Source organism: Sebastes umbrosus, chromosome 10 (genome assembly GCF_015220745.1).
Source record: "Sebastes umbrosus isolate fSebUmb1 chromosome 10, fSebUmb1.pri, whole genome shotgun sequence".
Lineage (NCBI taxonomy): Eukaryota > Metazoa > Chordata > Actinopteri > Perciformes > Sebastidae > Sebastes > Sebastes umbrosus.
The window spans coordinates 23,539,208-23,564,603 of record NC_051278.1 but is presented as its reverse complement, the minus strand read 5'-3'; the positions used below and the strand labels follow the sequence as shown (position 1 = coordinate 23,564,603).

The following is a 25,396-nucleotide window of genomic DNA, read 5'->3' as shown; positions in this document are numbered from 1 at the left end:
GTTACTTGAGACAACACAATGCTTTTCAAATAACGCCACATTTACTATCTGCCCCATGGATTATCAGTGATCTATATACCATCAAATGGTTTCTGTAAACTGTCGTGATATTGTCCTGTGACCATAAAGGGTGGATTTCATTCTGCTGATTGTAAATGCGGCTGCAGCCTGTAATTTGACTGGTTGCAGACAGAAATAATTACTTAGGGCGGCAGCTAGGAATTAGTGATAGTTGCTCTGCATGCAAATGAGCTGTGATTGGATCGGAGTCTGCCAGCGAATGACCCACAGTGTCATAGTTGTAATGAGGGAACAGAGGGTGAGACAGAGTATATCAGAGTGAAGGGTGAGGACGAATGTGGATGCTGTCTCTCTTCGCCGGTCAGTGTCACCCAGGGATGAAGTTGGTTTGAGCAGGGATTTTCACCTCCCCCATCACATCCCTCATCGGTCACAGTTCAGGAATTGCAGGATTGAACCCAAACGCAGAACAGACTGATGAGGAGGCAACGGGCAGTGTTCATTGACTGCCTTTACATAATATTCCACTATTATTCCAAATTTGATACGGGTCATGTAAACAGCATGCTTCTGTTTTGATATTCTGAATTAGGCCTTATTTTGAAAGGGGCATTTTCCAATGAAGACGTGGGATATGCCGATATTATTCAGATTTTAGGAGCATTCTTTGGACATGTATACAGCACATTTGGATTATAGGTCTCAATGGGGTTTTTTACGGCAGTTTGCAACACACAGCCTCTTGCCTGTTTGCGGCCAGCTCTGTGCGTTGTTCAAAAACCCAACTATCTGACAGTTTGCAGATGCATGCCCAAAAGAAAAGCTTACATTTTTGGTTGGAAGGAGAAACACACCTACTTTTAAACATCTTGAAAGACTTGGATATCAACAGGTTTTCTGTAAATGAGCAAATATCACAACGCCGACCTTTTCAAGAAGGTGGTTGAAGGGATGAAAGAGGGAGGCTGTTTATGCACGGTCGAACAAGTCTGCCACCGGTTACGCTAATCGGAGTATGCACGGCTGCATGTAAACCGGAATATTAGCTGAATATTCATTTTCGTTAGCCACGTAAACAGCTTAGTAGGAATATTGTCTTTTTCAGAATAATGGGGAAAAAATTATATTTTGTGCATGTAAACCTAGTCAATGATTTACTGATGAAAAAAGAAAACTCAACACTAAGAATCAAAGCTGTAACATTAGAAACAAGTCAAAAGCAGACGACCTGACACTGAAAAAGGGAAAAAAACACACTGACTAAATACACCAACTAATTAACTAAAAAAAACTTAGGTGTGGTGGGAAACAGGTGGGAAAAAGACTAAAGGTAGGAAATAAAACAAAACATGGCAGATGGGGAGAGTAACTTTCAAAATAAAACAGGAAACAAACTAAACAAAGACCATGACATCATCTTCTCCTTCCTAAATGTCCCTGCTCTGCTCACCTTAAGGCGCCCTTGGCGTTTGGCTCTGTCAACTTGTTCATTGACTGTCTATCAAATAAAAAATAGCCACCAGGATTTTTTATGATTGCATGGAGCTGTGGAGTGACGCATACATCAATTTCCACTGGACGTCACCGTGTCTTTCAAGTCCTTATTTAATTAGCAGGGAGACATTATGAATCTCAGGCTTGTGATTAATGTGAATGTGGACACAGTGAGAGACTACAGCTGACCTTGACGAACATTAAGGTTTCTTCAACAAAACAATTAGTTGGTTTAATTGAAAAAAAAAGTGTCAAATTAGTCAGTGTTATTGTCCCTTGTCACATGAATGCATTAATGCAGGGATCTCTTGAAATATTATTAAAAACAAAAGTGTATTTATGAGTAATACTGTGTGTCAGCTTCCAGTAATGACTTACTAATAGCTCTTTCTACATGAAAAAGAACATAGAAAAACAACTATGCCAAGAAAGTCTGTGTCTTTCAAGACAGTAATGACCGATTTGTCTCAAATAATAGGGGGCGTTAAGAAAATCCTCCTGTTTCTGTTTGTGTATTTCCTCCATTTTTTTTGTCATCTTCCTTACCATGCATCATCTGTCTGCACTGTATACTGCAGTCTCTCTTTTTGATTGTACATGTGCATGTAAACCCTGTTGTGTACCTCATGTGTGTCCATCAATCCTTGCAACTACAGTAATGAAAGGACAGACTTCAATCCAAAGCGGAGCGGACAGATGCACATTATCCATACCTCTAAATCCCTCCACTGCTAAATCCAGATGTAAGACAAATGCATGTACTGTACGGCGTCACACACCCACACGCAAACATGCTCGCTTGTATTTGCGCGTGCGTGGTGAGGATTAGTTAATGTGCCTGTGGACGCTTCTGCCATGTGAAATCAGCCTACCTTCCCCTCTAACACTATTTACATCTCCCTCTCTTTCCGATCTGCACATCCATTCTGACCCGCAATTGTTTTTTCTATTTTTGGGATTGTCTGATTAGGGGCCAGATGTGCAGACTGTGTCTGGCTGCAGCAGGAGCCTGTGGAGTGGGGGAGCAGCCGAGTGACAGGGGGAAGGGGTTTTTAATCTGCCCGCCAGCAGGCTATAATCAGGCTCTGGGCAGCACAAGAAGAGAGGGGTGGAGGCAGGGGTCACTCTTGTTAAGACTGGGCCCTGTGCTGCCTAGGGTCTGTACCAATAGGGCCCAACCTGGAGCTCACTATGCGAGTGTGTGTGTGTGCTGAACTGTTCCCTGGGAGTGTGATTGCAACCTTTGGCCTCCTGCCTGTGTGGTTAACCTCACAGACACACACGGATAGGCAGCAATGAGGGGGCAGTCTGAAGAAGAGTAGGAAGGAGAGCTTCTGCCGAGGGATTACACATCAGTAAAGTAATCCCCCTCTCTCTTCCATTATCAGCCCAGATTTACATGATGCTGCAGGAATCCATTCCCACTTCTGTCCCTGACATTCTTCATCACCGTTCTCCACCAGATGTCTCCCATTTTTCGACATATTCTACCCTAAGTACATACACACAATTACAGCGAGAAGCCCCGCAGAGAGACCCACACTTCTAATGATTTGTTAGGAGAGAGGTAGGGATTTGGAGAGAAAGAGATGGAGAGAGACGGAGGCAGTGATTGCATTTCTTGTGCCAAACATAGACACGCTGCAAGAAGAGGGACGCGGGCGGCACTGTCTTTCTGCACATCGATTTAGCTGTTTTTTCCTCTAAAGTAAGGGAGTGGTGCAAGAGTTAGGTTGTTCACAAAACCAAACTGACCCACAGATCCACAGGTATTGTTTTGCATTGAGTTGGGTTTGAATCCTTGGATTATTAGCTGCTGTGGTCCTTATTGTTTTTGTAACTCCGTCAGATTTGTTGTCATGGGGAAGTGCAGTGGCATGAGATCCAAGCTGCAACAATCCCTTCACCATAAAGAAAACACATTATCCTTAGATTCAGATACTTGGCTTCGGTTGCTATGTACATTTGGAAATGCATTTTGCTGATCAGGTGTGTAAGTAGAAACATTCTTTCTAGGGCTGTCAATCGATTAAAATATTCAATCACGATTAATCGCATGACTGTCCATAGTTAATCACGATTAATCACAAATGTAAAGCACATTATTTATCTATTCAAAATGTACCTTAAAGGGAGATTTGTCAAGTATTTAATACTCTTATCAACATGGGAGTGGACAAATGTGTTTGCTTTTTGCAAATGTATGTATATATTTATAACTGGAAATCAGTTAACAACACAAAAATTACTAATATTGTCCAGAAACCCTCACAGGTACTGCATTTAGCATAAAAATATCCTCAAATCATAACATGGCAAACTGCAGCCCAAAAGGCAACAACAGCTGTCAGTGTGTCAGTGTGCTGACTTGACTATGACTTGCCCCAAACTGCATGTGATTATCATAAAGTGGGCATGTCTGTAAAGGGGAGACTCGTGGGTACCCATAGAACCCATTTACATTCACATATCTGGAGGTCAGAGGTCAAGGGACCCCTTTGAAAATGGCCATGACAGTTTTTCCTCTTAATGTCGGTTAACGGTTAAACGGTTGATTATTAACATGCCTAATCTCGGTATTTTCAACAAAGTGGGCTTAATGTTCACTTGTAAATCAAAGCCACGTGAGATGCACAAGCACTTTTATTAAAACGGATATCATATACTGTATGACATAGTTAAGCTACGTTTGAGACATATAGTTGAGGACTGCTTTAATTCAATAAATTCAACAATATAATCATGCTATTTTCAACCGTTTGTTGTTCTGGATTACTCATTTAAAGTGTTTTTCTGTAATTAATGTTACTTTGTTAAACAGACCAGACCTAGGTTACATCCCATGACAAATATAAACATGCCCACAGCCTCAAATGTTGGTCTGGAGGAGCTGCAGTGTTTATTCATATAATTTACTAACTGAAACAAACACTGTACATTTACTACCACCTGACAACTTTACTGCTAATTTCTCCTCTGCGCCAACCGCTAAGACCTGTCTGCTCTGAGCGCGTCCACCTCTCTGGTTGTAACGTTATCATCACTCACTTCACCCAATGGTGTAAACTTCATCAACTTCGACTCCCCACTTTAATACTGTCCAGCCATAAAAGCTAGTGGGGTCGCGTTTGTGTGTAGACGCAGACATAGAGTGGGCAGGGCGTGTGAGAGTTGAGATGCATACAATGACAAAGCTTTACGGAAGAAACGTTATGTAACGCAACATCAAGCTATATTGCTATAAACAGTAATGGCTCAGCCCTACAGTGGAGTATACTCAAGAAGGGACGTTTACTGTATGTAATGAACTGTAATGCACAGTAAAGCTTGGACAGCCAACCCTTGTGCACAACTGGCCTCGCAGCCCCCCCTTACTATAACACAGACTGCTCATCTGGTTTGCCTGCTGTCTGCTCATGAGCAGCCATTGCCTGGCAATGTGTGTGACTGGACAGCTCCCCTTTTGTCTGTCTCACCATCCTTTGCCAGCTCTACTGGACCTGTCCCAGAATGCCCCTCTGCCCCACTGGACATGGATCTACGCAAAAATAAATCATCAGTCCAACTGGGAAATTAAAACAGTGTCCCTGTTTGCTCTCAGTCCACTCATCCCTGTGCTGGGCTGCTTGCCACCGCCGGGATTAGTGCTAACTCTAACCTCCAACCTTGGAGTTTTTTAAGTAGATGCTTGTCAAACCAGAGGTCAGCAGACATGCCTCCCTCAGGTGGACCGCTGGTGTTGTGGCTAAATGAAGAAAAATATCTCCCTGTCCCTGCTGGAGGAGCTTTCCATAGGCTCTGCTAGGCCTTATCATCACATAGGGCCTGATATTTATATGAAAGGGCAGCAGCATTTATGGTTGCATATGGGCGTGCAGTATGATATGCTTTATGATGAGAGGAACCTCGTGTTGAGTTGGCTGTTTGCCATCCATCTAAAGGATGAGAAATTATAGCTCCTACTTTCCTCTTCGTTGCATTTGCCCTTTCTCAAGAATCTCTCACTGCCTCTTCCTTTTTTCGCTCCCTCTCCTTTGACAGTTTTCAATGAGCGGCTGCCCACATCTAAGGAGGGTGAATGTGTTTCGCTGTTTGTAAATGTGAAATGATATGCTCCTAGTTATCTAAATAAGATGCCTCGGATCCTTTTGTCGGTTTGTTGTGAAGGTGTGCCAGATTGATTGAGACGGAACAGCCTCCCGGACCATATTGCTTGTTAGGTTAGTTGTCCTTTAAAGTCTATTTTTTTTACATCTTCACTCGCAGGCAGCAGCGGTTTGATTTATTGGTTGCTAAAAAAGGGGCTTTTGCAGATGAAGGCGCAGGCTATCGAATCGAGTGTCAAGTAGAAATGCCTTTTGAAACTAAATGTCAGTGAGCAGAATTCATCTCGCCGCTGCCTTGTTGTCAGTAATATAGCGGTCGATGAGCTGCCTTGTAAAGACTTGAATTTCGTAGGAGGTTGTCTGCATGTCAGACTGTCATTTGAAAAGTATGATGAAAGAACTAGGCTATGTATAGGGAAAAACAAACATATACGTTGGTGGTGCATATGAAAGCTTTTGATTTCTACAATATAAGAGTACATAGACACCCTTTGAATTCCCCAAAACACCTTCAAGTTGACCATCAAATTATTCCTACCACTGCATAATTAATCTTAACACTGTTTAAAGGGGAACACCACCTAAATTAAGTATTCCAATATGTTATTTCCATGGGCTAGGAAAGTTCAGTCAGTATTTGTGAACATGAGCTGCTCTCTCTCAAAGCCAGAAACCAGAGAAGTAAGTCTCAAACTTGTGATGTCAAGGAGCTGCTCCATAGACAATGAATGGGAGGCTGATTTTGTGGACCCACAGAATGTTTGTTTTCTTTTTTATCCCCAAATAATCTTTATTCTATTGTAGTGTTGTCAGTTGTGAAACAGAAAATGTATCCATATACTCAGAACATTCTCCTGGGTATCTCTCCCAATTCATTGTCTATGGAGCAGTTCCACACTTTATACCCTATGACATCACAAATTTGAGTTTCAGCACTTTAGTTTTTGGATTTGGCAGAGAGTTGTTCATGTTTACTAATATTTTTTGGACTGTCTTACACCATAGGAATAACATGTATGAACTTTGAAAATGAGCGTAGGTTCCCTCTAACATTTTGATTCATTGAGTCATTATTAGGGCTGTCACTATGAATTTTCCCCAAACTGCATGTGATTATCATAAAGTGGGCATGTTTGAAAAGGGGGGACTTGTGGGTACCCAAAGAACCCATTTTCATTCACATATCTTGAGGTCAGAGGTCAAGGGAGCCTTTTGAAAATGGCCATGCCAGTTTTTTCTCGCCAAAATTTAGCACAAGTATGGAGCGTTACTTAGCCTCCTTGCCGACAAACTAGTATGACATGAAACCAACGGATTTCTTAGGTTTTCTCTTTTCACTCTAGCTTTAAAACTGAGCCCATTGCAACCTAAAAATCGCAAATTGTGTTAATCCGTTAAAGAAATTAGTGGTGTTAAAACTAATTTGCATTAATGCGTTATCGCGTTAACTTTGACAGCTAGCCATTACCACTATTTCTTTGAAATCTTGTATATTAGGAGTTATTTTAAGGCTGAGTATGTTAGATCCCCAAGTGTTTAAAGCGTTGCTGGCATTCAAAAAGGGAAAATGTTAAACAAGCATTTTATTGTTCTATTTGAATTGTCTGATAAATTCTGCTGCTCAGCTCTTATCTTTTTTTTTTTTTTTTTCAAATGTCATGGTTTTGCAAGGAAAATTGTTGATTTGTTCCATCGCAGGCATTCTACAAATTGATTGAAGCTTGCTTGCACCCATTTGTTTTTTTCACCTGATTCCTCTGCGAGATGAGCAGTAATCATTTTGTAATTGAAGTTTTACGGCTTCGAGCCAACATTGTTAGGTTGATTAGTGAGACGATCTCTTTAGGTGAGAGCAAATTACCCCGAGGTCAAAATTAGACGATTGTGATTGTCTTTGGATTAGGCCTCTGAAGTGTACAGTGCCCTGATTAGCGATTGAATGCTGCTTGTTGAATTTGTCATGATTCCCCTCTTTTTAAATCCCTGACGACTCTACCCCACCCCTACACAGTACTCATTCCATGAGGAACAGAGAGATCAGGTCGTTAAAAGAAATGTTTCCTGAGATTTATTGAACCAACGCCTGTTGAGCATCAGCTGAGGACTGGGAGAGAGAGCCACTACAGCCATAAAAGCCAAAGAAATATACAGTACAAAATGTAATATTGAGTCTGCTTTCTTTGTTGAGGATAAGAACAGGACCGCAGCTTTAAATTGTTCCATTTGAAGTTAACTTGATGCAGCATGCCAACAAACTAAAGTTAGCCTGAAATGCTCCTGCTGTGTGATTAAAAACAAGTCGAATCAAATCATTGACTTTGAAGTTAGGTTCCCTTGGTAATGAAAAATAAATAGTATGAACATCAAACAGTCTACTTATCGGTCTGGACTTAATTATTTGGGTTTTACTTTTTGTCTCCTCAACTATTTGGTTGGTGAATGTGCTGAACACCTGATCTAATCTTGCGGATGTATAAATATCATAGAGATATATTGGCCAAGAATAATAACTTTTTTTCCTCATAGTTGGGGAGAGTTTGGAGTCTCCTCTGAGGCAGCAAGCGAAACCCAACTCAGTCTGCTATTTCCTCTCCGGTTAATGGTACTTTCTGCTTGTTTTACAAATGTTTGCACACTATTATATGTAAGCCTACATTTAATGTCACGCAAAAGCCTGGCGCTGTTGAGAAGGGTCACTTAAAACTAATTTACACCCCCATGTCCATATTAACTCTGCCAGCCTGTGTTGGTAAATACGCTAGAGGTGTTTAGCAACCAGGCAAACTGCATATTAGTACACTGCTGACATCAAAATGTACAAAAATAGTTAGAAATAGAAATAGTTTCAGAAATATACAGTAGTGAAATCTCTTAAGCATCCTCAGACATCAGTGATCCAACAAAATGGGATTGGAAATGTTGCAGGTGGAATTCAATACATCTTTTGGCTTGACCAAATGTTGCCATTAGGGATGTCACGATACCAGAAATGTACTAGCCAATACCAATACCAGTGAAATTCCATGATTCTCGATACCAATTCAGTACCACAGTAAGAAACAAAAGTAAAACGATAAGTTCCATGTACTTCAACATCGACTCTTTTATTACCGTTTGCATACTGTTTTTTGTTAGGCAATTAAACAGGTCATAATTCCCTCTCTATTATCTATTTTATATTGCTGTGAAAACATCTTCTTGAAGCGACTATATTTGTTCAAGTTTCTTGCCAAAAACTACGTACAAGATTACATTTGAACACATCATGAAAGCGTCAGATTTGATCTTCACCCAATACAAATTTTACTGAATGGAGCCTGAACGCATCATAATGTAAATCAATGGCCTCCCGTTCCTGTTAGCTCCATGCAGGACTGTGCTGCTAACGTTAACTAGCTCTGGTCCTGCCGATTTCAACACAGATTTGTTGTTTGCAAAGTAGCATTATCAGGAAAAAAATAGGGTGTGTCAATAGTGAGTTTACTGAGTCTCAAACACATTTTCTATCGTCCCCGGGACGACGAGACGCCGTTTGTCTCGAGCCCCACCGGTACATGAGGTACTGTAGAAAACAAGCACCGTCATGTTTTCAGAATCTTAGCATCAACTTGGTACCGAAGTATCAGCTCTCATAGAGCTGCCTTCCAGTCTTCATCATCTAAAACTATTTTGGTGTCCTTGGTCATGATGGTACCCATTCAGTGGCTGTTGTTAACCACTGTTTATTTCTTAAGTCACCACAATACATACTGGATGTACTGAAAGGCTCCTCATTCAAGAAACGTTTCTTTCATCCACTGACACATGCTGTTCCACCTTTAGCTTCCGCTTTTCTAATGGTATTGATTTGTATCAAGACCAAGGTCTACAACTCTTTTCAATAAAATATCTACAAGATACCTCGAAAATTCCCCAGCCCATTCACAATAACATTTTACCTAAAAAATAAAAAAATAGAAAAGAGGCACATGCATCTGTTACCTAAACTGGTTACTGTAAAAAAAGAAACACACACATCCCCGAGCCTGATGAACAGATTTGTATAAAATCTACAGACCTCAGTTAAGTAACTGAGCTCCCCATGCAGGTGCATACCTCTCTCCCTGAGCTGTGTGATCAACCGTGTGTTTCATCTAGCTCCCACCCGTCTGCTCCGTATTGTTTTTGACTGGTTACCAGTTTAAACAACCGCATCCCATTTCATCATGACATAGATACAGCATTCGCTTATGCAGATTAGGAAGGGTAAATCTCATTTCATATTTACACTTGTTATGCTCTTTATCCATTTTTCCATATTAAAACTGCCTTCCATGTGTACATACTCCATATTTCCATCTCCATATTAGGATTGGCCATGGTCTTCTAGATAAGTGGATTAATCTATAAGTAGTTTTCCAATCATGTGTGTTACAGTATATGTATGTATGCGGTCTGCAGGTTTCATCCTGCCTTAATAGCTTGAGTGCTGCAGGAGGGGGTGTACAGGAGATTTGATAAGACTATTTAGCGCCTTGTATACCCAGAGAGCCATGGGGAAGTATTATTGTAGAAGGTTTCTTAATGGGAGCAAAGCTTGATGTAGGATGTCATTAGAAAATATCACCCGCTGCCAAAAGGTGTAGATTTGGCAAGATTGGGATCATTTTGAATTTCATGGCAAACGTGACTGAGCAGACTGTGTTGCTTCGAGTTTGTATTCACATGCATGTGTATGTGAATGCCTCACTTCCTCAGTGCAACATATGTTTGCGCTCTGATCGCAATATAGGCCCGTTAGCGCTGCAAATGGAGGCACTATTCTTTTTCTCTGCTTGGTTCTGCCTTTTGTCTTCAAAGCAGGCTCTTCACATCTCTCACTTCTACTGCCACGACTACCACTTCAAGCTACACACACAAACACGCACGCTGCATGTGCTAGGGCACACACACACACACACACACGCACACACATTCGTGCCTGAACACACATATGCAAAACTAACAAAACCGACTGTCTGTGATCCCTTAAAAAGCTTCTCAAAATGAGTGCAAGTAACTTTTATCCCACACACACACACACACACACACACACACACATACACACATACATGTGCACACTCTTTTTACTTCACACAGAGTATATTCTCTCAGAGCAGATTTGCATACTTATTTTGATGTTGCTTGTTGTTTATGTCTCCGATTGCGAGGTGTGACCCACTTGCTCTGTTCATTTTGTCGCTATTAAAGGAAACCCTCATCCTGCTATTTCTTCAGCAGACGGGTACAGGTTTTCTAATTGCTACAGAATCATAGAACTCTTAAAACGAACAGCGAGTACACCTTAGGAATTAGCAGTGAAAGATGAGTGGTGATGTGTTCATAATTTATTCCCAGAGGATTTTAGATTAGAAAAAAGGTTGGGTATGCTTCCCCGACATAGGATTCTCACACAGCCAGTCACATATGGAGCAAGACGAGATGTGCTTCATGCAGGGATGCACCGATTTGACTTTAATACCGATAGCAATACCTGGCCTTGGGTGTCGGCCGATACCAAGTACCGATCCGATTCCAGTGTTTAATTAATAAGATGTATGCCTCACTGTGTGGAAGTGACTGGGATCATTCATTTATGTGTAAAGAAACATCAGACTTGACTTCAATATTTATTTCCTACCTTTGTAAAATAAATACATAGATATAAATGTATTGAATGGTTAATTAATATTAAAATAATATATAAAAAACACCAACAACTTGGTGAAAAAATCTTCAAAATTAACTAGTTTTACAATTCAAGTGTAAACCTTTTTTAATGCAGCAACAAATTGATCAAAACTGATACAGGAATTAAAATCCCAGTATGTAATGTATATAGTATATAAACATAGAACTGAATTGAGATCGGCCAACTTGTCACCGATATCCGATCCAGCTATTTGAGTCAGTATCGGCCCGATATCCGATCCGGTATCGGTGCATCCCTAGCTGCATGGATGTAAAATTTCTGCTTTTAAACACTTAATAAAAAAATGTCCAGATCATGACACTTGACTTGAATTAGAAACAAGAAGATGAAAATGTAGTCAGTGATTTGCATGAAATGTTCCATGCCGTTGCCTCAGGTTTTCATTGCCATTTAATTGCTAATTATTGTGTGTATATCTGCACTTTAGAAGCAGCCGTGATTAAAAATGCAGCAACATCACATCCTAAGGTTTTTATCTCTGATTAAAATGCACTTTCAAAACCACCACATTAGTGAAGGCTCAGGGGCATGCATATTTGATGAGAAAACTATCCACTATTACGCACCTGGCAACAGGTGAAGTCAGGCAACAGAAGGCGGGTGTGAAACCCTAGAGCGCTGACTGTTGGTGTGGTGTCATTGACCATGTGTCTTTTTCTTCTGTCCATCTCTGATTACATGTAATGTAAGTGGACACCACCTGACAGCAAGCTGCTTGAGATTCAATATGTGTCAAGATGCAGGCAGAGCGATTTTAAGAAAGAGGCCCGAGTTATTTTTTTTCCTTTTCCAGAACACTTGGTACCACTTCATTTACAGAGAGAAAGTCTCTTAGTTTTTTTTAAATGATTCGTATTTGTAATGCCACCCACTGCCTCTCTTGTGGAGTGATGTCAGCCGGCAGCTACTGGCACCAAGAATAGAGTTATGGCTAGAAAGGATCCGTCTTGTGTAAAACTCTTACGAGAGTTGGTGTTCATGTATTTACATCCAGCAGGCATCCACTTGTAGGAAGTTTGCATTTGCAGTTCTGTGTGAAATTTTAACTATGGCTGGGGGGGATTCACCTATCTCCCGATTCGATACTATCACGATACTTGGGTGCCGATTCGATATGTATTGTGATTTTTAAGTATTGCGATTCAACATTGCGATTTATTGTGATTTTTGTGAACTTTTTTTAACACTAGACCATGGGAAAAATGTAATCATACACTTCTAGGGACTTTTAATTTGGAAAATATCTAAATTAATACGGTAAAAATGTTTGATTTTCAACAGGTATGTAGTCAGAGATGTCCTAAAGTCAAATATATCTGTCATTCTCAGGAATTACATTTTTTTCCAGCAACCCAAAAATCAAAGAATAAAGACATTTCCCTCACAAATAAATGGTATTTTCTTTAATTTATAAGGGACATGTAATGTTTTATACTTTTGGTTGATATAATCCAATCAATCTTATTTCTATATATGTATTTTATATATACAGTTCCCTTTATTAACACCTTATTTTGAAAGCAGGACGTAGTCACGTATGTATACTTCTGCTAACTTCGCCAAGTTCGTCTCCCGTAAGCTCCGTTCTCTTTATCCATCCATGGTCAGCTCCATCGGTGCTGTTTGAATGCATTTAACATAAATGTCAGTATATGGGTGCTCTACAGTTGGAGCGTCGGCCGAGCGTTTGACCACGGAGATGAGAGTGACGGCTGGCTTGACTGCACGTTAAGATACAATAACGTTTCCTGTCCGTGACAGAGTTAGCATGCAGCTTAAGCCGTGATGTTTAGCTCTGCTTCTCCTGTCAATGTGTGAAACCCCAAGTGTTTCCATACTTTACCGCGCGCCAGGCTGCTCGCTGCCGGAGGCCGAACTGAAGTGAGCTGAAGGAGTTTATAGTGAATCTGCATGATTTTGTCTGTTTACAAGGTTAATACAACAGTCTTCTCTCCCACGCGAAAGACATCCGACTCCTCCCTAGTTGTTTTCCTCGACTCGCTCCGATTACAACAAGAATGTGATGTCATATTTACACAAGAAGCCATACCCAAGAGGCGATCGGCTGGCCATGTTTGTGAAAACTGTGTGGTTCACTAACATACACCATTTCTCTAGCAGAAGCTTCTAAAGAATATCCTCCATGAAACTGCCTCTCTTTTCCCTACTTTCTAATATCTGTTCTTTTTTATAATGATCTTTTTTCTTCTTTCCTATAACATCAGAGCTGTTCCTCAAACAACTGTTTCATACTTTTTCTTTTCTTCCATGCTTCTGCTCTGCTTCCCTCTGGCTCCACTAACCCCTGAACCCTTCAGACTGGCAGTACGAGGGTAAGAAGGCAACCATTCGTTGTCTGTTGTCTGTTTTCCTTTTGGTTCATTAAATTCTTATATTTCACCATTTCCCTCTACATCCATCTCCCCCTTTCTCTCTTCCCTGTTGAAAGACATTTAATCCTGAACTTTCCTCACATCAGCTGCAGAGCGTGTCGCCTCGCAGCGCCTATTCCTCCACGCTAGACACCTCCCTTCCTCCTGTCTCCTCCTCTCCACCTCTCCTGCTGCCCCATCTGGTGCTGTCTGTCAAGCTGCCATTACCTGTGTCCCATGTGCTCGTACCATCTAGCTGCTGTGACCTCCATCTGTGAAGCCGCTCTCGTCAGTGCTCTGATCATGATGTTGCCACATGCTTTGACCACCCTGTTTGTCTGGTGTCACTATCCTACAGTCCATTCCTGTTGATGTTTGTGTAGTAACAGTCACAGATGCCACCTGCTATAAAAAGATGTGTCAACGTGGCAGCTTATGGCATGACGGGAAGATGCTGAACAAAATGCTGAGCTTCATTTCCACAGACCAATGACATATTTACAATGTCAGTGATTGTAGTGTTAGGGTTTTTTTTCAATATTGTTCTGGCATTGCTGTGGGCTATATTCAGACTATACTGTATGGAAGTATTAGCAGCAAAATTAACTTAAAGTATAAAAAATTAAAAGTACTCATTCTGCTGAAAAACAGCCCCTGTGACTGATGTATCATTATTAAGGGATATCACTATACCAGATATTTAGTAATCAATACTAATACCAGTGCAATTCCACAATTCTCGATACCCAATTTAATACTACGGTAAAAAACAAACACAAAACAATACATTCTATGTACATCAATACTGTTTTTTGCAAATTTATTATCAATCCCTGATGATCCGCCTCAAGTTTCTCGCCAAAAAATACATTTTGCAATATTACATTTGAACACATCGGGATAACGTTATATTTTACCTTTGCCCAATACTCATTTTTACTGCATAGAGCATCATAATGTAACTCAACCTCCATACGTTAACTGTTAGCTCCGTTATTTAGCCAAGCAGAGCTGTGGCACTGCCCACCGCCTGCTAACAACTAACGTTACTAGCTCTCCTCCGGCCAATTTCAACATGGATTTCTTGTTCACAATATAGCATTATCAGGGAAATTTTATCGGCCTGAGTCCCGATAAAACAAGTACCGTCAAGATTTCAGAATTTTGGCAACGACTTGGTTCCAAAGTATCTGTTCTCATGACATCCCTGTTATATATTAAATTATTAAAATTGTAATACTGATGCATCGGTGCAAAGTAGTAAAGCTGGTCGAGGTGCAGCTTATTATTAAAGTTAGGTACTTTGGTCCAGTGGGTCTTAACCCAGGGCTTTGGCCCCAGTGGGTCACAAGCTAAATCTGGGGTTGGGACAGGATTAATGGGGTAGGAAAGACGCAAAACAAAGCTCCGCTACACAAATTTAAATTAATTTTTTGGACCGTCAAACAGCAATTTTAATGAAACTATCTCAGGAGGTAAAGGGCACATGTGTCTTTGGTGGAACTGCTATTATCATAAACATCACATGTAACAAGGATCCACAAGTAGACATTGTTTTGTGTTGTCTGAAAACCAAAAAGGTTGGGAAATACTGGTTTCATCTTAACAATACATTGCATTATATAAGCTTATGATATGCTTTGACTAAAATGCAACATCTCAATCTGGAAAAAAAAACTATAGCTGTCAAATAAATGTACTGAAGTCAAAAGTATAATATCTCCCTCTGAAATGTATTGTACTCAACACAATATGCAGTCATTTTCATAAGCTGCCATGAAGCACAATATACTATTGGGGTTACAAAGTAAATTATTCAAATATAGCACAGAGGCATTGAGCTTCTTTGATGTTAACTTGCTTTTTCTTTTTGCGTATGCAGATTGTAAACTGTCCCGGCCCGGCCCCCCTGCAACCATAGTGACCATTGATGAGGAGAGCCCCAACGGTATGTACCAAACTATTGCCCATCTACGCTCCTCACTAACGTTTGCTCCATTTCATTGTGTATTCCTGCATGGTAAATGATTCTTCACTCAAGTGTCTTGGATTACCCTGTTGGGATTGTTTCTCTTGCTTTAGTGATGCAATGCATAATAATGCTTCCTCTATTGGGACTGCACGGTGTTGTACAGTCACTCAGCTGATGATCTCCTGGGGCAGGCTGGTTATGGGAGATGTTTTGTCAGACATATTGGGTTTTCGTTTTGATTGTATTTTAGATTAAAGATAAATAAATTCTAGTTGTTGTTGGGTATGTATATTTGTTTTGCTCTCCCTGGGTAAAGCAGTGGTGTGCATGTGTGTGTGTCTGAGTGCATACAGATGGTGTTTGGCATACAGATGTGACATGGGGCACCATTAATGTGTTGTGTGCTCCCCACGCAGGCTGCCTCTACTGTACACCTGTGCTACAGCAGTACAGGAATCGCTGATGCATAGAGAGCAGACATACTATAGCAAGCCCTTTTAACATTTAACCAGTAGTGGTAATAGCAATTGTAGATGTCAAGATGATATCATCAACTATTGCTTTTTGACTAGTAAGAATTCCAAGCCAAAATATCCATGATGTAATTTTGACTGGTAGCAATTTTATTTAACTACATCTACAATTAATTTCTCACTATTTAAATTGTAATTCTTGATATCAGCAATTAATTTCTTACTAGTGGAAATGTTTATTGTAGATATCTGTAACTTAATTACAACTGTTCAACTTTTACCATTGACTTCTATTCAGACTCAATTACAGATATCTATAATTTAATTTTGACTTGTTACAATTCTAATTAATGATATCTACAACTCTATTCTCACTCATGGAAACGTCAATTGTTGGTATCAACAGTTCAATTCTTACTAGTGCCAATGTTCATCGTAGATATCTACAATTATTCTTTAAATTAAATTGTTCTTTAAAATGAAATTATTGATATGTCGGCTTGGAATTGTAACTAGTAAGAATTAGGTCAGTCAAAGTTAACACGGTAATAACACGTTAAAGCAAATTTGTTTTAACCTCACAAATTTCTTTAACGCAACTTGCAATTGTAGCGGGCGCAGTTTTAAAGCTAGCGTGAATCCTGATGATGTTCCTGGCATCATATGAAACACTGAAAACACATAACTAGCTTACAAAATGGACAAGCCATCCTGCCCACATCTTCCTAGCCACCTGAGAATCCATAAGCAAGTTTCTGCCTTGTTAGCATTGTGACCTGTACAGACCTCTGCTAGCAAACAAACTTTACCTGCCTCTGAGCTTTCAAATGAATCTTTATTGACAACCGTCAACAGCCAGAACAGTCCGCAGAGGCCGACGGGCACACAGTCTGAGCACTCAAGTCGTGGCTGACGATTGGACTGTACAGTGTGAGCACATAAATCGTGAGCGTTGTGCTTTCCATCTCCCATCCATCACCTGCTCCCACTTCTCAGCCCCTTCTGGTTTTCTACTCTTTTCCTCTCTCACCTTCCTCTTTACTATGAGTGCTTAGCACTTGCCATCTGCATTCTTTGCTGATGAGCGTGTGTTTGTCTGTGTGAATATAAGTGTGTGTGTGTATGTGATCAGGAGTGCTGACTTCTGCTCGGGGAGGAGCTATATGTTCATTGTAGAAATGAAAAATGCATTCCCCTAAATGGAGCAGGTGTGTGTTTGTCTCACTCAGTTCTCCCTGCAGATATTAGTACTGCAGGTTAATAGAGTTTAATGAGCAGCTCCGACTGGAGATAGAATCCAGAGCTTGTTTATACAATCAGAAGAGTATTCCACAGATGCTCCATTTCCCTGCAATATGTGCTCTGGGCACCGCTTTGTGGGTGGTTTGCGAAGGAGAAATTGTGCGTGTGCACCATAATGCATACACCTTATGTGCATATTTGTATCCCACGAGTATGATTGGGTGGCTCTGTGTCAGATGAGGCCGCCATTCGTCAATGCAATAGCCTCCAATTCCGGCTGTCATACTGTGTCACCTAGCCTACTCCTTCCTCTCTGTGTGTGTAGCTGTGATTTGGGGCTTTGATCGATTGCCGGGGGAATGTGCGAGATGGAGGTAGCCAAGCCTGCATCCGAGAGCCTCCCTTGGCCCACATGCGCCGATGCTCTGTGTGTGAGGGATTTGCGCTAATCTTCCTCATAAAGCACTCATTTACCTGGGATACGGGTCTCTTCTGGCTCCACCGTCCTTTTATTTATCTCTCGGTGATGAAACGGCCCAGAGCCCATCCTCCCCATAATGGAATGTAAAACAGGCAACCAGCCGTTATTGACCAAAGCAATTATCCTTCTAAATGTGTTCCATCTCTTCTCTTCTGTCACACAGCAACCATACAAATGACACGTAATACGATTCCATCTTTTCTGAGCATTTGCCTTTATATTCATTCATGTCAGTGAATGGGAAAGCAAACAACATAATCACCCGTCTGTCTGGCTTTTGTTTGTCTGGCCGAGGTCAGAAAAAGATAGACAAACAGATGCATTTAAAATCCTGTTTTCCTTGGCTCCTTCTCAGAAGAGCAAATTTAACATCAGTCAGAAGTGCCAAGAAAGTGGAGGGTTCCCTGTGGAAGAGGAGTGTTGCTCAGAAAACATGATAACATTTGCAATTGTCAAGGCGATTTATTTCATCAACAGTTGCTCATTCATTGATCGTGTGTGGTGGAATCATATTTGACTTGGTTAAGACAATAGACCTTGGCTTAGACATTGTGAAATAAGCCTATTTTCTTGGTTCTAGCTTCTCCTTCTTTTTTTCATTTCAGCGTGCTGTGTTTTATTCTTGAAGGTTTTCGCTTTAAAGAAGCAGATAGTCACGAGGGGAAAGCAACCCAGTTGCTCAAATGAAGCGTAACATGTTTAATTTATCCAAGCTGCTGCTTGTGCAGACCCACTGACAGGTGCCAGACAGAACACATAAAGTCTAACTCGCTTGCAGAGTAGCTCTCTATTGGGAAGACAGGAAGACAAAGCCTGTTTCTATAGGCTCCAATGCCTATTCAGCCTATGAGCTAAATCCAAAAGCAGTTAATCAGATTGAAGAGATTTTTATCTCATAGGATTGGGGCAGTTGGATATGAGGAGAGGGGAAAGGGGGGGAGGGGGTTATCTTCTCATTAATGGAAAACTTCCTACTGCAGCAGTGGGAAATAATCAGTGTGTTCGTAAATGAGCGTGCCGTCTCCTAGCTTTTATCTTGTCTCTGCAAATTCATGATTTGTAACAACTGTTGCCCGAAGCGTGTGAGGATCCTCTTAACCCTCCGCATACTGAGCAACAGCTTATAGGAAATCAGAAAGGAGTGTTGCTGAAGGGCTTTATTAAAAAGGGAGTCGATTTAGCATTCCTTCATGTGGTGTATCTGCCAAGGTGGATTCACTCTAAATGCTGATAAATCATTGCATCTCGAGGAATGCTGACAACCACTTGAACGAGGCAATCAAAGTAAAAATCCTCCACAGGCTGATGATGCAAGTAATCGTATCAGTCAGCCACTACAATGCATGATTGACCTTAAACACTACCCCACAACAAGTGGTTTCATGGGAAAACAAACCTATTCACCAGTGGTAGAGGAATCCCTTTGGTTATTGCACCTTTGATTTGGCACATTAACTCACTAACTTAGAGCAGGAGTTAGGTGTTTTTTTCTCCTCAGATGAGCTTGAATATATATATTCTCATCAACTTGGGAATTAAATAGATGTATGAAACTGTTTAATATTTGATTTGTTCTTATCAATGAAGTGCAAGTACTGGCCTGGGCAGAGGTCGTCCAGCATCAACCTATAGCAGCTGCGATATACCTACAGTGGACTTAACTGTAATTGTTGTGACAAGTGATTAATTATAAGCCTCCCCTTAAGGCTACAGTCATCACCCGTCTTAAAGTCGTGTAGAAGAAGGATAAAAACAACTTCCTGTTAGCACCACAAGCTGTTAACATTGTGACATATTGAGTAGTGCGGCGTAGACGGAGGCACAATATCAGCTTGCGTGTCTCTCACCACATGAGAGGTGTGGAGATTATTTGATGGTAATTTAAGTCCAGTTAAAGGAGAACTACGTCCATTTTCAAAATTCATGGGACAGTCCAAAAAATATTAGTAAACATGAACAACTCTCTCCCAAATCCAAAAACTAGAGTGCTGAAACTCAAACTTGTGATGTCATAGGCCGTGTTCACACCTGGTATTAACATGCGTCCTCAGTGATTGGATCACAAGTGGACAGCTTTAAGTACAGGTGTGAACACACTCAAGACGCATTGAGGACGTATTGAGATCGGATCTTTCAGACCACATTCAGAGGTGGTCTGGGCTACATATGACCACATTCTTTTAGCAGTGTGTACGCAAATGTGTCCTGGCCACATTAAAGACTGCCTACTCACCTGATGTTCAGCTGGGATCACCGCACCCCTCAGGTGAATAAACAGGTGAATAAACAGGCAGACACGGCGCTTGTCAGCCAGGAAACGGCCTCTGTGCTCTACTGTATGTAGACTAGGCATGCAACGTGCATTATTATCACACTGTCGGAGATGTGTCGGTGTTTTTGTTCCGCTGCTTTGTGCGGAGCTGATACCCGACCGCCCGCTGCCCTGCTCTCTCTCCTCCCCGGCTCTCTGGAGCGCTGTACCCCGCAGTCTGACAAAAGCAGCGGTTGCGCGGAGGTCCCCGGGGACCGCCGGTACAATAACCTTTTATTTTGATGTTAATATGATGTACCAGAATTAATGAATATGTAGGATATTACTACTGACATTCATGTTATGTTACGTCACAACGGCTGCTGTATTAGCCGTGTGTTTACTACGTGTTTAATTGCATATAGAGCGGGGAAGTGAGATTGGATCACATGTGGCCACTGAAGACACATGTGGAGACGCATTTTAATGCCAGGTGTGAACAGACGTACTTAAAGCTGTCCACTAGTGATCTGATCACTGAGGACGCATGTTAATGCCAGGTCTGAACAGGGCCGTAGGGTGTAATGTCTGTGAAAGCCAACTGTACCAAAAAACGTGGACTGTTAGGTGACGCGAACGTTAGCAGTCAGCTAGTAGTTCTGAAAGGGCAGGCTTTTTTCAACGGCGCCGGTCTCCTCCGAAATCTGTATGGGCGCAGCATGTGCCGATCTCATCCTCTGAACTGCACGGCCATGGGTGATTAAGCAGGAAGGCAGACGAGAGGTTCCTTAGAATATAAACAATAGCAGGCATTAGGGTCGGGCAATGTTTGTTATTTCATTTAGCTAATTTAATGGTCTGCCTCTAAAGAACGGGAGACGCTCAGCGGGCAGAGAGAGAGAGAGAAAGACAGCAAGGGGAAACAGTGTGTATTGTATTGTACTCGGGCACAGTACGAATCAATCGTACCTAATATGAAAATGCCCTGAAGCTCATTTGGTTATAAAAAAGAAAAACATTCTGTGGGTCCACAAAATCAGTCTCCCATTCATTGTCTATGGAGCAGCTCCAGAATTTATACCCTGTGACATCACATGTTTGAGACTTACTTCTCTGGTTTCTGGCTTTGAGAGAGAGTAGCTCATGTTCACAAATATTGATTGAACTTTACTAGCCCATGGAAATAACATATTGGAATTCTGAAATTTGAGTGGTGTTTCCCTTTAAGTTAGGCCCTAAAAAAGAGATAATACCATTTGTTTCAATTAGATAGTGATGAAAATTCAGACTTTGTCTGAGAGTGGCACTCCAACACCAAGCACTCCTTACCCTTCCATCACTTTCTGCCCTTTTTGTTGCTACAAGTACTCCGACCAATCATTCATGTGATGGATAGAACGCTCCTTTTGGAAGGAAACAATATCCTTGTCTCGTCTCTGCCTCCTCACGCTCATCTCTGAACTTGCACCAAAGTCAGCCGCACAAAGCTCGTCTGATAGAAAAGTGAAGTGACAACTGCTCCGGAGTCTGTATGAAGACGGAACAAAGAGAGCAACTTAAAACTGCTGTGTTTCAGCTGTTTTCTCTGGTCTATTGTCAACCCCCTTGCTTTCATCGCCCTCATTCGTATGTGGTGTCTACACTCTGTGCTTCTGTTTTTAGACCCAAAGACAACTGGCCACAGAGCAGCCTTGACACGGCATTAAAAGATGGATTGAAGCTGAAATTATGGCAAACAGAAAAAATAGTAGCATGTAGATGCTAAATACCATGCAGTCTGTTTAAAGGTCTCTCCTAGAGTGGTGCAGGCTTTCCTCCTGAGCTAAATACCAGGCCATGTGTTTACTGGTTATGCCTCCAGTATTGAAGGGCTTGGAGGCAGGTCTAGAAGGTGTTAAATGTGTTAGCGGCTTTAAACAATTAATGAGATGAGCCAGCCTATGTGAGTGTTTTTCTCAGCCACCATGGACTCATTAGCTTCTCCCCTTAAAGTTAATTCAATCCCTCACACTGTTTCTCTCCACCGAGCTTGTCATTAGTTCGACCATGCTCTCTGTTGCTTCATTCCTTTACATTCACACGTTGTGTCATTAGTCTGTTTGTAGTCTGTCTTTATGTCTACTTCTTTCTATATTCTTTTGCCTATATTTCAAGACACATTTAGCTTAATGTAGGAGCTTGATGTTGTCTGTTCATGCGCACTATATGATACATGATTCATTTTAATGCCCCTTTAGAGACCCCTAACCCTTAAAACAGTGATTCTCAAAGTCGGGTCCGTGGCACTCTGTCAAGGGGTCCGCAAAATACTTTACTAGGAATTATAAAATTGTGCTGTTTCATTAAAGAGTTCATATCTACAGATGGGGACCATATTGTGTCCATTACTCCCACCCACGTTAGCTTTTGGCCAATGGAAACTGATTTTGACACAAAGCAATAAGTTAATTATTTTTAAGTTGAAGCACTTACTGAAAGTCAGCTTTAGACTGGTAAGTTTAAATGTCTATATTAGGACTATGTCTTTTTTCCAGAAGCTTTTAAGATCAATTACTTGAAAAGTATGAATGCTGTCAAGTTGAGTCCAAATGTGATTTGAATGAAATTACCTTCCGTAATTGTATATAAGTGGTGTTAACATTATTCAAAATTATGTGCGTTTCTGTTCTCACTATGAAACAGGTCTAAAGTATTTAAGTTGAAAAGTTTTAGAATACAAATAGTTCCAATGGCATAAGAATACAAATGTTGGTAGGCATGCTTGATCGGTGTTACGATTATGAGGGTGTCCTTGGAACATTTTCTCCCCTGTAAGGGGTCCCTGGTCCCAAAAAAGTTTGAGAACCCCTGACATACAGTAAAATATGGAAAGTGAATAATATCCTGAGAAATTTGTAATGCTTCTTTCGGACAGTGGATATTAAATAAGAATTTAAAAGTACCTTTTTTGGGCAATGGGCACAATTTAAAGGAACAATGTGTAACATTTAGGGAGGACTATTGGCAGAAATGGAATATAATATTAATTTTATTTAGTGATGTTCACCTGAAAATACGAATTGTTGTGTTTTTGTTACCTTAGAATGAGCCGTTTATATCTACATACGGAGCGGTTGCTCTTCACAGAGCCGTCTCTACAGTAGCCCAGAACAGACAAACCAAACACTAGCTCTAGATAGGCCCATTCGCGTTTTCACGCCGGACGCCGTAGTTCTCCTTCATACTCGGCACACGGGAGAAGTTTCAGTTCGTTGTATCTGCAACCTCATCACTATATGCCGCCAGATCCCACACGATGCACCTTTAAGGATAAACGCACTGGCTAAAAATTGAATGTGTTAGTCACATTTACGGGCAGTTTTCCTCATTAAAACTGAACTTCCTCAGACCTACAGACGTCTGTAATTTGTATTCCATTAGTTGCACCTGGAAGGCAGTAACATTTCCTCCGAGGTTAACCCAATAGTGGGCTAACACTCCAGTTAGACACCCCCAATCATGTAGCGCTGTGCCTTACTATGATGAATCTCTGAACACCCATAGTTTTGAAGTCCACTGGTTTAAAACAATACTAGTTGTCAGCAGGGGAGCAAATTGATGTATGGTGCTTTCAGTGAGGCCCTGTACAAATAGCAAGGGCATAATTTGTAACCTTTTTGCCAAGTGGGGTGAAAAAGTCTTGATCCCTGTACAAGGCATATTGCTCCATCGTTTGCCAAAAGTAAACACTGTTAACTCTTAACTGTTGGCCACCTAGCTGCTTTTGAGTCGAATATAATTGTCAGGCAAGAACCTAGATTAAAAAAATTCCCTTACATCCAATATCATCACTTAAATATTAAAATAACAAATCAAACTTCTGCTATTCAAATACAGTCTATTATCTGTGCTACTTTTAGGATGTGGTTATTAATATCTCACTGTAAAATCATGAATACACACAAAAAAAGTTATGCGTGTTACTCGCAGCAGCCCCAAGGCATTCATTGTGGTTTCCATAACAATGCTTCTTCTTTAATCCATTTTCTGCAGACTTGTATGTATCAGTATTATATTAAAAACTCATTTTGTGTAGTGAAATTCCTGTCATTACTCCTGCCTGTTCATTATAAATGGATATATGCACTTTACTGTTCTACTGCTGTACACTGAATGGATACTTCCAAGATGTGGGTACAAAGTGGTGATGAATTGATGATCACATTCTGCAGTACATGACCTGTGTTCGATTTAGGCCTGGCCAAAACCCACAGAGTTGCAGTTAGAAACTGAAAGTCTGCTCAGTAATTAACCTGCTCCTTTATGTTTTGTTGACATTTGCCTGCAGCGGATTTACAACTCAAGACAGCTAGCGAGTAATAATATATATAATATACTTCATTTTTTTGACTGAAAATAACCTTTTGTGCACATTGTAATCACTTGATTTTTATGATGCAGATATTTTCCACATCATGCAAAAATGAAAATTCTAATTATGCTTTTAATGCTGTATATTGCCCAGCCCTATAGGCCAGTCCCAATATTCAGTGCCAGTGTGCAGGCAGTAGTGTACAAACCCTTATACCATGGTCTGGGTGAATACTCAATTCTGATTGGCTTTAGCGTGTCCATTAATTCCTGATAATGCTAATGATAGTGAAACTGTTCACCGTCCTAAATTAATTCGCTGGCTATAAAAGAATCAGAATATCATATTTCCAACACTGAGTGTAACGTTAGTCCTTCAGGGCCTCATCCTCCGAACTCCACAGGGTGGCGACTGTAACACACAAGCTCAAAGAATTAAGTTTACACCACCCATCTTGACTTACTGATTACATAAGCGATCATCTCAAATCCCATCTGCTATTCAACTCGCTAATTCAGGCTGCGGCCGACAGTACACATGGCCTCTCATTTGTTCGTAAAACTCTCAACATTGATTCTAGGACAGAGACATGGCTGAATAGCTAGTCTTGTTGTTAAACATACTGTCAAATTATATTTACTTTTTGTTAACCGTACGCATTGTTATTGTCTTTGAATCTTGCTAGCATAACTTTAGCTTTCTGGCTCATAGCTGAGCCAAAGCGTTCTATGAGCTGAGCGGACTAGAAATATCTCCCTTTGCCAAGTTTTAGCTAAGGTTCATCCTAACTACTGGAGTAGTGAACATTTCCATTGCATAGGAACTTTATGGGATGGTGATGATTGTTTCAGATAGCAATTAGCAAACCCCAGGTGTTGTCTGGGAAACAGGGAGGGCTTGTG

General features: G+C 40.9%; 1 protein-coding gene across 9 annotated transcripts in view; it reads left to right on the top strand.

Annotated features, from left to right (window-relative positions):
- Nucleotides 1–25,396, top strand: part of LOC119495340 (protocadherin-15-like) — a 306,048-nt gene that overhangs the window by 98,408 nt on the left and 182,244 nt on the right. For 7 of the 9 annotated variants that reach the window (XR_005208451.1, XR_005208452.1, XM_037781707.1 and 4 more), the window contains 2 exons: nt 13,671–13,685; nt 15,607–15,672. Coding sequence is in view for 7 of the 9 variants with exons in the window: in XM_037781707.1 (XP_037637635.1) it covers nt 13,671–13,685; nt 15,607–15,672 (81 nt within the window). In the remaining 2 variants the exon portion in view is untranslated. The remainder of the gene's footprint in view (nt 1–13,670; nt 13,686–15,606; nt 15,673–25,396) is intronic. The other 2 variants (XM_037781708.1, XM_037781702.1) reach the window with 1 other exon arrangement.